The sequence below is a fragment of the Aedes albopictus genome, chromosome 1, assembly GCF_035046485.1.
Source record: "Aedes albopictus strain Foshan chromosome 1, AalbF5, whole genome shotgun sequence".
Taxonomy (NCBI): Eukaryota; Metazoa; Arthropoda; class Insecta; order Diptera; family Culicidae; genus Aedes; species Aedes albopictus.
The window spans coordinates 301,838,738-301,853,813 of NC_085136.1; the positions used below are offsets into that span (position 1 = coordinate 301,838,738).

General features: G+C 41.3%; 1 protein-coding gene across 1 annotated transcript in view; it reads left to right on the forward strand.

The window, feature by feature from the left end:
• Positions 1–15,076, forward strand: part of LOC134285723 (GATA-binding factor C-like) — a 663,267-nt gene that overhangs the window by 609,043 nt on the left and 39,148 nt on the right. The window contains exon 5 of the mRNA XM_062847051.1: positions 13,040–13,174. Coding sequence (XP_062703035.1) covers positions 13,040–13,174 — 135 coding nt within the window. The remainder of the gene's footprint in view (positions 1–13,039; positions 13,175–15,076) is intronic.

Below are 15,076 nucleotides of genomic sequence, written 5' to 3' on the forward strand. Positions count from 1 at the left end.
TCCCCAAATTTCTTATCATTCTGAATAAATCCCAGTGGGCATATCAGAAGCAACTTTTAGAGGAATTCCCGGAAGATACTCCTAGAAAATCGGAAGAGGAATTCTAAAAAGAATCTCTAAGAGGGAATTCGTGGAGGTATCGAAAAAGAAATTACAGAAAGAATCTCGGTAGACACACCTGCCAGAATTGTGATTGGATCAGATTGGACTGCCTGCCTGTAAGATTCTTAAAATTATGCCGCTGTGAATATCTTGATAGATAGGAACCGGAAAGACTTCCAGGAGCGGTCATAGTGGAGGAATTTCGGCACATGAAGAAATTCCGATGTGATAACTCGAGTAATTCCAAAGGTGATTTCTGGGACAATCTCTGTTGAAATTCATTTTAGAAGAATTATTACAAAAAGTGCATAGGGCAAACAAAAATCGACGAACAAATTCCGCTTGCAGGAATCCCCGGAAGAGGACATCCAAAGGGAAGACATCTTCGGAGGGATTTCTCGCGAAATTTCTATGGAATCAACCACTGATGGTATATTCTTCTTTGAAATTTATTTGGGGATATGTTCGAGGGAATTCCTCTCTGCAGATACTCCTCTTGCTTGGAGTATTTTTCGGAGTGATTGCTCTCTTATTCATGTGAACCGGGAAACTCTTCCTTCAGCTTAATGACCAGCAACTTTCGCAAAAGCTTCACACAATGGTTTATTTGCTACTTCCTTCAAAAATTCACCTTGGAACAAGCCTTGGAATTGTCGAAATACCGTATGTACAATTTGTACATATATTCCCGACCGAAGCAAAATCTTTTCAATGTAGACGGGGAGGTTCCGGAAGATCTGATACATTCCTGCCAGGTGTTCAGTCCTAGTCGTAACCCCGACGTCTGTAAATATCAAAATGTACAGAAAATGATCTTCTTGATCCATTTTTGTGCACTGTAAAACAAATTCCATCGTATTTATCTATTTTTATCGAATTTGAATATTCTGGAGCTCGATTTAAAAAGGTCGTATGTGCTTTTGTCGATTAAAAATTCGATCAGTTGGATTCGCTTATTATAGCAAAAACCATTGAAATTGAACAAAGTTGATTTATCAGCAGAATCATCACAAAACAGGCTTTCCGTTCCATCATTAAGAGTCTCCAAAATATCTTCCATATTGCTACAATAACTAAAATGAACTGGTCTTATTTTATATCAACAAATGTACATACGACCTATTCAAATCGAGCTCCAGTATTTTTGTATGTATTGTGCATTGGAGCATTTTTGATTTGAATTAGTGTAATTTTTCGAATGTGGCGCATTTTATCGAATTTGAACTATTATTGCATTTACCGTGCATTGGAGCATTTTTGCATTTTTTATTTGAATTGGTGCATTTTTTTTCGAATGTGGCGCATTTCAGTTCAATTTTTGATTTATCGTGTATTGATGTATTTTTGTGTATTTTTGTCATTCGTGCATTTTCAATTCAGTAACGCAATATAGTGAATCACCCCTCGCAGAAATCCAATTCATCATACCAGAAATCATATCGTTTATCTGGCTTTCGATGTTTGAGCCTCAAACTCTTAAGAAAAAGACGCTATCTTGAATTTGAAGCCGCCATTTAAGATTAAAGATTGTCATCTTGGATGTTCTGGTCGCCATTTTTGGAATCCAGACATCATCCCCATACCAAATATACCAATAATGCATTGTTTCAGGCCCTAAAACTCAATTAAACAGCCGCGATATTGAATTCGGAGCCGCCATCTTAAATTTTAGATCGGAATTTTGGATATCCTGATCGCCATTTTGGACTCTGGAAGTCTTCCCCATACCAAATATAATATTGTATCGCATGCATGAGTTTGGTACTCTTTTATATTTGGCCACACCCGTCGAGACCCCCGGAACCGGTTCCGGAACACTACCGGTTCAGATATGGTCTGATTCTGTTTTCCTGCTTACCGTTCGTAAGATTGTCGAAAATGCCTCTGTTTGATGTGTCGCACGCATCGGTTTGGTACTCGTTTATATTTGACTACATCCGGCGGAACATCCAGAACCGGTTCCGGAACACTACCGGTTCAGATATGGTCTGATACTGTTTTCCTGCTTACCGTTCATCAGGTTATCGGAAATGCCGTTGTTTGATGTGTCGCATGCATGGGTTTGGTACTCTTTTATATTTGGCCACTTCCGGTGGGACATCCGGAACCGGTTCCGGAACACTACCGGTTCAGATGTAGTCTGATACTGTTTTCCTGCTAACCGTTCATCGGATTATCGAAAAAGCCGCTGTTTGATGTGTCGCATGCATGATTTATGTTCAATTTGATATTTGGCCACTTCCGGCGGGACACCCAGAACCGGTTCCGGAACACTACCGGTTCAGATATGGTCTGAGACTATTTTCCTGCTTACCGTTCATCAGATAATCGTAAATGCCGTGGTTTGATGGGTCGCATGCATGGGTTTGGTGCATTTTCATGTCTGGCCCCTTCCAGGGGTACCGGTTCCGGAGCACCTAAATGGCCATAACTCCGGAACGGCTGGACCGATCCGAACCATTTTCAATAGGAAACAATGGGACCAGATGCCGCGTCGAATGAGCCATCAATCGTTAAAATCGGTTGATATTTACTATCTAAAAGTGAGGTGACCTTTTTTTGTACACATACACACACACATACATACACACACACACACATACACACACACAGACATCATCTCAACTCGTCGAGCTGAGTCGATTGGTATATGAAACTTGCCCCTCTGGGGGCTCTATCGAAATTTTATTTTTGGAGTGAACATATAGCCTTTCGGTACACCTTGGTGTAGGAGAAAGGCAAAACGAATAAAATGCTCATAACTACAAAAGAGACAATATTTCGTTATTTTCCCGTAGATTAAGGATGGATTTTATTATTTTCAATTCAATCCATGTAAAAAAGTTTGTATGTGACCTTTTTTTGTACACATACACACACACATACATACACACACACACACATACACACACACAGACATCATCTCAACTCGTCGAGCTGAGTCGATTGGTATATGAAACTTGCCCCTCTGGGGGCTCTATCGAAATTTTATTTTTGGAGTGAACATATAGCCTTTCGGTACACCTTGGTGTAGGAGAAAGGCAAAACGAATAAAATGCTCATAACTACAAAAGAGACAATATTTCGTTATTTTCCCGTAGATTAAGGATGGATTTTATTATTTTCAATTCAATCCATGTAAAAAAGTTTGCTTGGGGCGATACAATTGTGGTTTTAACATGAAGCCAGTGCTTAACTCCTCCATGATCGCATCAATTACCCTACTGGGCGGCAAACGGTGAGTTGATAAGGATAGCGTCCAATATATTTTTTTTTCTTTTTCCTCATCTGTAGAGCCTTTTAACCACTGCGTCCATTATTTAGGAATATTGTGGTATGACCCATATTTAATTTGGTGCTAGTCAAGTATCCTGTCACAATTGAGCTGTGATGGACAATGGTTGATGTAACACCTGATCCCAACTAGGCACAACTCGTTTTATAAAGTTTATTACCCTGTTGGGATTACTTCTCCAAATTTCCAAGGGCTCTAGAAACCCTTTACCAAATATCGCCAATCTGTGATGGTACAGCACTCCGCAGTTGCAGAGTAAATGCTCGGCAGTTTCGTTTTCCGTTTGACAGAAACGACACTCGGAGGATTGGATTTTTCCAATCTTACTTAGATGATATTTACTCGGGCAGTGGCCAGTCATCAGACCAGTAATTACCCTGAGATCCTTTTTGTTTAGATTCAGTATGGACCTGGCTTTTTCTGCACTGGGTTTTATGAACCTTTTTGCTTGCTTGGAGCGTCCAATATAGCTCAGTTCCTCAAAAGTTTCTACCTCATGTTTCCACGGGTCAAGCGATGACAAAGACTGCCAGCTGAAAGTTGTGTACTTATCTGATAGTGCAGTCTGGGCATTGTTGTCCTTCTGACTTCAGGTAGATTAAGGAGGTACGTCTCGAGCGTCTGTTTGCCAAGGAGGTGCGGCTCAAACAGCGTCTGTTCTGGCATCCAGCGGCTGAGTAGCCCCCCCACGGTGGATAGTGGACCTTTGTCCAAGAACCTATCGTTTTGCCTTTCTCGTACACTAAGTGTACTGGAAAGGCTATATGTTCACTCCAAAAATGACTTTTTGATAGAAGGCCCGAAGAGTCAAATCACATATACCAATCGACTCAGCTCGACGAATTGAGGTGATGTCTGTGTGTGTGTGTATGTGTGTGCGTGTGTGTGTGTGTCTGTATGTGTGTGTACAAAAAAACTCACATCACTTTTTGGCAGTAAACCTCATCCGATTCCAATGACCGACGGTTCATTCGACGCGGAATCTGGTCCCATTGTTTCCTATTGAAAATGGTTCGGATCGGTTCAGCCGTTCCGGAGATATGGCCATTTAAGTGTTCCGGAACGGTACCCCAGGAAGGGACCAGATATGAAAATGCATCAAACCTATGCATGCGACACATCAAACCACGGCATTTTCGATAACCTGATGAGCGGTAAGCAGAAAAATAGTCTAAGGCCATATCTGAACCGGTAGTGTTCCGGAACCGGTTCCGGGTGTCCCGCCGGAAGTGCAAATATCAAAGTGAACCAAACCCATGCATGAGACACATCAAACCACGGCATTTTCGATAACCTGATGAGCGGTAAGCAGGAAAATAGTCTCAGACCATATCTGAACCGGTAGTGTTCCCGAACCGATTCTGGGCGTCCCGCTGGAAGTGGCCAAATATACAATTGTACCAAACCCATGCAAGCGACACATCAAACCACGGCATTTTAGATGACCTGATGGACAATGAGCAGGAAAATCATCTCAGACCATATCTGAACCGGTAGTGTTCCGGAACCGGTTCTAGGCGTCCCGCTGGAAGTGGCCAAATATACAATTGAACCAAACCCATGCATGCGGCACATCAAACCACGGCATTTTCGATGACCTGATGGACAATGAGCAGGGAAACCATCTCAGACCATATCTGAACCAGTAGTGTTCCGAACCCGTTCCGGGTCCCGAAGTGGTTAAATCTGAAAGAGAAACAAACCCGTAAATGCGTCACATCAAATAGCGGCTTTATAGATTACCTAATGAACGGCCAGCAAGTGTTTCGGAATCGGTTTTTAGTGGCCGGAAGAGGCCAAATGTAAAAGTAAACCAAATCCAGGCATGTGACACATCAAATCGTGGCTTTTGCGATAACCTGATGAACAGTTAGCTAGAAAATAGCCTTACGTCACACTAAAGACAACTGGTAGTGTTCCGGAATTGGTTCCGAGAGTCCCGTCGAAATGGTCAAACCCTGCATGTGACACCTTCAATTTGCAGCGTTTTTGGTTAACCGATGAGCAGTTAACAAGACAATAATGTTAGACCATATTTGTTTCAGCCGGTAGTTACTCGGAATCAGATCCGGGTCGTAAAATGTAAAATTTAACCAAACCCATGGATGCGGTACATCAAATCACGACCAGTCTTGTAAACATTCGACACTTTACTACCTTCATTTCGTTGCCGCAGTCGGGTGTCAGTCGGCTTTGTTACATTCGTGCACTATCGTTACCTCTTACCTACACACAACACGAGCAGTAGAACGAAGATCAATAAACATAAGAAAGGGTCAAATCAATGTCATCTGGCACGATGACATGTGTCTAATTCTAGCTTTACGCATAGATTTTCAGCCAACTCCGATTTTATGAATGTTAATATTAGTTTATTATTGCATGTTTCATTGAATACGACACACAGATGGGCAACATAGCTCTTATTATGGAAGAAGACAGGAATAACAAAAGCCGAACCGTCTCCCGAAGCCGCTATCGTGGTGAAGTGCATTCGTTTGACATTTTTGTTTCGAACAGTATCATGCCTCTCAAGAAAAATCAGAATATGGCGATTATCTGCCTCTGGCTTCTGATATTAGCGCGACAGTTACTAATCATAACAGCGTCACCAGATTGAAAAGTATATAATTCCACTGTATGGGGTTTGACAGCAAGAACACTCATTCCACTGAGCTACTCTTGCCGTTCGTCACAAATACATTCAAAAACATCTGTCACTTCGCGAAACCCACGTGCTTTTGTTTTTGGCGGGAACACTTTTTCTTTTGTTTTGCCTTGCGACTGTCATGCGGCGGTATGCCTTGCGAGCGTACGACCGCCGCAGGACTCTAATAAAAGATAAGCGCGACAATAGTTTGATTGCTTGTGTTGCGAATGTCGGAGATAAAGGAGGCCGAATATCGACGAAAAGGTTCAAATGACTGTGATCTCTAACAAGACCGATCACGACTTATCGACAACCTGATGGAAAAATAGGATCAGACCACATTAGATTCCCGGTGGTGTTGCGGGTTCAGCTGTGGCTTCGAAAGTGGTTAGAAGTAAAAGTGAAGAAAACCCATTCATGCGATATATCAAATCGCGGTGATTAGGTAAAGGTGAATAAATAGCAATAAAATATTCTCAGACCATAATTGGGACAACCGGTAGTGTCTTGGTCCATGACTCATGGAATCAGATCCGGCTATCCCACCGGAAATTACCAAATATAAAAATGAACCAAACCCATACATACGACATCAGATCGCAGATTTTTTGATAATCTAATGAACGGTTAGCAAGAAAATAGCCTTAGATCACATTAGAAACTAGCTGTTGTGTAGCAGAACCAACGTTCATGTGAAAAATTAAATCGTGGCTTTGTTTAATGGCCTGATAAACATTAGGTATGAACAACAGTGACGAATAGGTCTAAGTTCTCATATATGAGAACAAAATATAGAAAAAACTAAAGCGATCTCATCAAATCGTACCATTTCAGATTTCTAAGGTGCTAATTTATAGCAGGATGGGTCAACGTTGAATGGAAAATAAGAATTTGATCGCGTCAACAGAAGATGGTGGCTGTTTTAAGGAATTTTGAGCTCTAAAACTATGTAAAATAAGTGTATTTCGTATGGGAAATATGTTCGGAGTCCACCAGAGTATCCAAGATAGCGGTCCAAAGTCCAAGATAATGGCCCAGTATTCAAGTTAGTGTCTATTTTATAGGATTTTTAATTCTTGCACTATGGGCATATTTTGTATGAAAATATGTCCAGAATTAAAAATTTGTAATCAGAAAACCCAAGCTGTGCACTGTTTCACAAGGTCTGCAATATGACTATAGTTTAAATGGGGAAGAATGCAGGCCTTCGTCCGAAACTGGTAACCAGAAAATCATAAACGACATGCCAAAATTCAATACGGCGACTATTTTATGTAATTTTAGGTGCAGAGTCCAAAAATTAATACCAGAACATCCAAGATGGTGTCTCAATGTTCAAGATGGCTGTTAGTTTAGTTGGGGTAGATATCCGGAGTCATAAAATGATGACCGGAAAATCTAGAATGACGTTTCAAAATTTTGCGGCTTTATGACACTTGTTTGGTTTGAGTTTTGGATCGTTGTCTTATATTTTCTGAATATTGGATGTTATGCTAATATAAAATGTATCCATATTGAGTAGATTTAGCAAGCAGTTTTCATTTTGTATTTATGTCAATGTCATCAACATGTCGCTCAAGTTTTGTTGAAAGGATATTTTAAAGCACGAGAAAGGCACCATCACCGCTAGGTGGATTAATTAGGGTTTTTTTATCTGTATTAACGAGATTTTTAGCCCTAGGCTAGTTCATCTCGGGACCCACGCTTTACTTCCCTTTCGAAGGAAGAACTCATATTTTTGTGAGAGTGTCGGGAGTGGGATTCGATCCCAGGTCCTCGGCGTGATAGTCACGTGCTTTAACCATTACACCAGGTCCGCTCGACTACCCATTGTTCGCGAAACCCAAAAACCAAAAATGAAATGAACTGATTCTTCCAGGGATCCCTAGAACTCCTTTGAATTTTTTTTCAGAGATTTTTTCGCGAATTCCGCTAAAGATTCATTCGGGAGTATATCTATAACAGGAATGGGAATTTCTCAAACTGCTCCATCGAGCATTTGCTAAGAAAATTCATCCGTGCATTTTTCGGGATTCCACAGATTGTTCCAAATATTACTCTTAAATTTGCTTGAGAACTTCGTCTAGGGATTCCGTCAAAAATTTCCTAATGAAAATTCCTCTAAGAATCCCATCTGGATTCTTTTTTCACCAATTCTCTGGATTGTTTACAGGAAGCATTTAGTAATTTTCCAAAGGATTTATTGCCTTATACTTTCAGTATTTTTTTAGAATTCATTCAAGGATAATTCAGCAAGTATTTCATTGAGCATTTCAGAGACATTTTAGCAGATTCTTTCAGGATTATTTTTTAAAGAATTCTTCCCGGAATCCTTTTAAAAACTCTGCAGGAACTTTTTGAAGAATTCTTTCAGAACATAATTCAGGTGTTCGTCTAGGTTTCCCAAGGTATTGATCGAATCTTCTTCAAAGATTCCTGATGAATTTCAGCAGGGATTCATTTTGCAAGAGCTCCAGATTTTCTTATAGGAATTTTTCTAAGAATTTTTCCGGGAATTTCCTCCAAGCATTGTTTAATAAATCCTTTCAGAAAAACGTGGGAAAAATCTTCAGCGATTTATTCCAGATCGAAGGTTTCTCAACTGTGACTTTGAAGAATTCCTCCAAAGCTTCTTCTTCGAGAATCCCATCAGAAATTTCCACCAATTACTTATGGAAAAAGAGAGAGAAATTTCTGAAAAGATTTCTTGAAGAACTTCTTGAGGGAGCCCTCAGTTAATTCATTTTGAAATTTCTTTAGGGATTCACATGTTCGTGTAAGAAAAATTTGAAAATCAACCGAGGATTTCAGGGGATCTTGGAGGCAGTGCAGGAAGTTTCAGAACATTTTAAGAAACCCCATCACAGTGCTGAAAATGCCATTTCGACATATATAAATTCAACCACACCTAGCTCATTTAGCTCATTTTAGAAGCTGAACCTGAGAATATGGTATAAGAAAAACTTGTGCGGCTAGACCAGCACTATAAGAAGTTCATGGTGAATATCAATTGGCATTTTTCGAAGGTAGCCCGTGTAATTTATTTCCATTTAATATTCAAAAAAGAGCGATTTTTTCGTGACTTTCCTGTAGAACTAGTCTAGCCGCACAAGTTTTTCATATATCATATTCTCAGGTTCAGCTTCTGAAATGAGCTGGGTGTGGTTGAATTTAGATATGTCGAAATGACATTTTCAACACTACCCCATCATATATCTTTTGAAACGCCCCTGAAATACCCTATGATTTAAAGGTGTTTTTTGAAACTCCCTGATACGAAACTGTCCTAAAATGCCTCTAATCGCCTCTGAAAACTCCGCAATCCCATCGAAACGCGTTTGAAATTATCATAATCAATTTGAAATCCTTTGGACGCCCGTGAAAAGCTATCAAACGCCCCTAAAACCTCTGGGAACGCTTATAAAATGTTCCTGAAACAACCTGAAACTCTTAAATTACTCTGGAACGACTCTGAAATATCTTGAAACACCCCTCAAATCCCTTGCAACACCCATTAAAGGCTCCTGAGATCCCTCGAATAGCTCTTAATTCCCCTGAAGCAACCCCTCAAAATGCCCCTGGAACCTCTTGGATCCCCCTTTTTTTGGGTTCATTGGAAACTTTCTGGAAACCCCCTTAACTCCATTCCAAATGCCCAGGAACAAGACCTGTTCTCGCGAACAAGATTCCCTCATTGAAACCCAAACCTAATTTATGCTTAAATTTCCCTATCTTCACGTCTTTTTAAATGTATGCACAGTTTCAATTTATGCAGTCCTATCTATGTGCATAAATAGTGGTTTTAGTGTACTAAAAACCTTTGAAAATTCCCAGAAACTCATTAAAACTCTCTTGAAAGCCCCATAATGCTTACTAAAAACCATCCGTAACCAACTGAGGCCCCTGCCAGTGAAATGTTTTGAAATCCTTCTGAATTATTCTTCTTTAAAGCACTCCAAGACCTCCATCAACCCCTGCCAACCTCTCCCCTCCCCCTGATGCCACATGATACCTCCTGAAACGCTTTGAAATCTCTCTAGAAATCCCAAGAAGCTCCCTTGAAAGCCCTCTAAGTCTCGTGGAATCCCCGAAAACTTCTCAGATTCTCCGTGAAATGCATTTAACCACGTCTACTTGAAGCACCTGCCTTTAAATATGTATCTCTGATACCTTTTTGAAAGTATTTTGAAACCTTCGTAGAACACTTTTAAGCTCCCTGAATTCACAATTATTCAAGACGCGGATTTCGATTTAAGGAATATCAACTATCAATATATTATTAACTATTAATATATAATTAATCCGAGTAAGCAGTGGCCAGTGCCAAGATATTCGACGAAGAACGCTTGTTTCAAGAGATTCTTGGAAAAGTTTCAAAAAACTGCAAAACCAGAAGCACAAACTTCCCAGAGCATGGCGAGTTCAAAGCTTTTTAATCTATCAACTGCTCCTTCTTTTTATAGAAGCAAAAACACTCCCCAAACTATAAGCACAAAGTAAAACACACCGTGGCAAGTGACCGAGCTGTCAACTTTAATTGGTAGCACTGATCTGACCGTCCCGATAAGCGACCGATTTCGATTCTAATTCATACCCTAGCGCCCCACCTCATTTCTCGCTCCCACTCTTCCCACCCCCTTCTGATTCCGATGGGCAAAGCTCAGCGGAGAATGTCCACTCCATCCTAGACTCTATCCATCCTCTAGTCAGATTGGTGTGCCGTGCCATGCCGTGACGTGGTGTTCACCGAGAGCGCAAAACTGTCATTCAGAAAACTATCCTCGCTCGGTCCTGGACAGCTAGTCTGCGCCCGTCCGCCCAGCATCCATCGCCGCCGGTCGCATGGAACGCTTGGTTTGAAGGTCGGGAGTGGAGGAGGTGGTTGGGAATAAATCTCGCCACTAATTTGATTAATGTACTGTCTAATTTACTTTTTTTGTAGTTTCTGCTGATGTTGCGTGTTCTCTCGTAGATTGGTGAGAGGGCATGAACACTGAAGGATTTAACATTTATGCAAAACATTGTCAATCTCGGAGAGGACGCTCAGGTGAATTCCAAAACAGTGAATATTAACTAACTTTCCTTTCCTAGATTAGAACGACTAAGACGTTCTCATGTTGATGTAATGGGAATGGTAATAATTGCCCCTTTCTATCCTTAAGAATTTTTAATGCACTTACTGTGACTCAAGAAAAAGCGCGGGTGTAGCGTTCGAGAGAGAAAATCGTAGAAACCATCAACGAACGACGCAATCCAATTAATTTTGATCCCTGGCTTAGGGCCAGGCAATGCATGAAGAAGGGCTTCCTCCTCGATTCCCCCGAGAAGGAAGAAGATGGATTTGGATTGTTTTAATTTGAAATTATTCATTCGATGTCATGAATTTCTTAGTCGCTTCGAGGTGAGACGGGGGCGCCCGTCAACGCAGCTCTAAGCTCGGGCAGAGATTCGTAATTAAAACCTCGATCCGGGCCGGAGATATCGATTGCCGATCGGTTGTGAGCTGATTTCGAGCGTTAGTCGATAAAAGCCAATTAATAACACCTCCGTTGACAGTTGTTGTTTTCGGGTTTACGGGATCGATCGATGGATCCGAGCCGAGCGGAGCCGAGCGGAGCTGAACAGATGATGCGATCTTGCCTTTGTATTATTGACGGGTGTGAAACGTAGTTAGATGGTCATAATTTATGAAGTTGGACGATTCGGTTTGACCGGATGAGGAGCAGCAACAGCAGCAGCGAAATCATCGCTGTCATGACGGGTAACTTTTCCAGATGCTTCAAATGGGTTCCGTTTGGGCAGCAAAGGGGATTTGGGATGATGGAAGCTTGGAAATGTGGAACAGGGCGATGATGAGGTTTCACATTCTGGAGCGAAGTTGGAATGAGTTATAAATGATTGGTCAATTTCAGTGCAACCGTAAATCGAATTCTTTGCATTCTTTTCCTGGCAAAGGTTTGTTTCTTCTATATTCAAATCATGATATTTGATATTTCAAATATTTGACTTGAATAAATGAACTGCATCTGAAACTGAAACTGAACTGAAACTGAACTGAAACTGAACTGAAACTGGACTGAAACTGAACTGAAACTGAACTGAAACTGAACTGAAACTGAACTGAAACTGAACTGAAACTGAACTGAAACTGAACTGAAACTGAACTGAAACTGAACTGAAACTGAACTGAAACTGAACTGAAACTGAACTGAAACTGAACTGAAACTGAACTGAAACTGAACTGAAACTGAACTGAAACTGAACTGAAACTGAACTGAAACTGAACTGAAACTGAACTGAAACTGAACTGAAACTGAACTGAAACTGAACTGAAACTGAACTGAAACTGAACTGAAACTGAACTGAGACTGAACTGAAACTGAACTGAAACTGAACTGAAACTGAACTGAAACTGAACTGAAACTGAACTGAAACTGAACTGAAACTGAACTGAAACTGAACTGAAACTGAACGGAAACTGAACTGAAACTGAACTGAAACTGAACTGAAACTGAACTGAAACTGAACTGAAACTGAACTGAAACTGAACTGAAACTGAACTGAAACTGAACTGAAACTGAACTGAAACTGAACTGAAACTGAACTGAAACTGAACTGAAACTGAACTGAAACTGAACTGAAACTGAACTGAAACTGAACTGAAACTGAACTGAAACTGAACTGAAACTGAACTGAAACTGAACTGAAACTGAACTGAAACTGAACTGAAACTGAACTGAAACTGAACTGAAACTGAACTGAAACTGAACTGAAACTGAACTGAAACTGAACTGAAACTGAACTGAAACTGAACTGAAACTGAACTGAAACTGAACTGAAACTGAACTGAAACTGAACTGAATCTGAACTGAATCTGAATGAAACTGAACTGAATCTGAACTGAAACTCAGAAATTAATATAATCTAGGTACATGTATAGAAAATAGCGATATCGTTATCCCTAACGTAGTATGTTTCTTCTCTCATTTCAGTCCCTGCAAAGTGCTGCGCGACGAGCGGGCACTTCCTGTGCCAACTGCAAAACGACCACGACCACCCTGTGGCGGCGGAACCAAGGCGGGGAACCCGTTTGCAATGCCTGTGGCCTCTACTACAAATTGCACAATGTAAGTATATGAAATTGGTTGAAATATTGTCTGTTTTCTCATATTGGACCACCTTCCAAGCTACAAGGCATTTGAGCTGGAAAAAAGTGCCAAGGATAATCTGCGTGTTCAATTGTCGTCGCCAGCGCTTCTTCGATTTATCCACCAAGACACACGACGACGACGCTAATCCTGAGGAATATCCGTCCCGGACAACGGACACATCTCGTTGTGGACAACAATTGATAGCCGATCATAAATTACTGCTCTCCTCCGAAGGAAATGCACATAGCTATTAGACGCACTAGAGCTACTTATTCCACCAGTCAGTGCCGATGCATTGTTACAACAGTAGGACAAATCGGAAGCTGTGCGCGTTGTTGACTTGATCATTTTGACGCTCGCACCCAGCAGGATAGCGGATGATTAGGTCGTTAATATAAATATTCTTAGGCATTACTCACACGCATCGCATGCATGGTAGGTGCGGGGGACGAATCGATTCGCATCCTGCCGGGCAATAAATTTCACGCTGCGCCACAATGACACGCACTACTGCCGGTGTATTTTGCGGGTGGATGAGTGTCTTCTTTGCGATGGAGAAGGGGGTTTGACTAGAAGATGTGCTGCTGAGGGTTAAAAGATCTCTGCAGTATTAGTATTTCAAAAGAACTTATATTTATCGACATAATATTGAAAATTACATTCGACATGAACAAATCAATACATATTAGACGAAGAATATTGCTATTTTATACAAATTAGAAAAAAAGAAGCATGGTCATAGTGAAAAATCCCGATCAGTGTAACTTAATGCACAAGAAATATCCTAACTCTTTACTTGTAAATTGTAATCGATCAAATTTAAATCTCACATGATTTATTCTTCCCCATTCTCCCCTATCACGCGAACACGCGAATTGGTTGTATGCGATGGAAGTAAACTTCCGCTCTTTCTTACCCCTGTGTATAGGACAATCCATCGCTCAATCGAGAATTAATGGCCGATGGCGACAACGACGAGGGCGGTGGGATATCCGAAAATGAATCTTCGAACAGTACCGAACCCGGTCAGGCAGGAACTGGACGGCGTCTGTTTGTCAAGCCGGGTGGCAAACGGATATCCGAAAACAGTGTAACTAGTGAACTGCTACCGAAGTGCTGCATCGTGCGAGATTTCGTAGGCTTCCGAGCTCATGCAGTGTGTGATTCATTCGGTGGAAGTGAAACCTCATGGGAAATTTCCTTCGCGGAATTGTTGTACTGTCCAAGTTCTACACCCAAAACTACTACAGCGATTTTCAGTTAAAATAAATACATAATAGGGACACGGTAAAGGCTTGGTATTTCGCGTAATTCATATCCCATTGCCTTTTCTCAGCAACTCCTACTCCTTCCTCCACGTGGCACCGGCAAGGATGCGATCAATCTTACGGAAGATCGGGTAATCAACCCCGTTGGGAACTTGGTCGTAGGCTAACAGAGAAGAGGGTGGTTTGCTGCAATGACCCCAGTGGACAAGAAGGATTTGTGATTGGAAACTCGGTACGTGGAACTGCTGATCTCTAAATTGCATTGGGAGAACCCAAACACAGGCATGGGGTACCAAGGCAGTGAAAAAGATGACTACATCAGTACAGCAGGAAGCACCAACGAGCCACCTCATCAAGATAGGCCCGAAAAAGTTGGCCACCTGCCTTCACCGACTAATAATGCGGATTTGAGAGACCGAACAGCTACCGGAGGAGTGGAAAATGCCTCCAAAAATCCCTCGGACCCCCTTGTTCCCATGTAACATATCTGAAACCCTGCGAAACCCCCCAAAACGCCCCGATAACGCTTCTGATATTTTTCAAAAACTCCCTGGAGCTTTTTGAAAAGCCACCAAAACCCTCAGCAATCACCAAAACGCCCCTATATCGC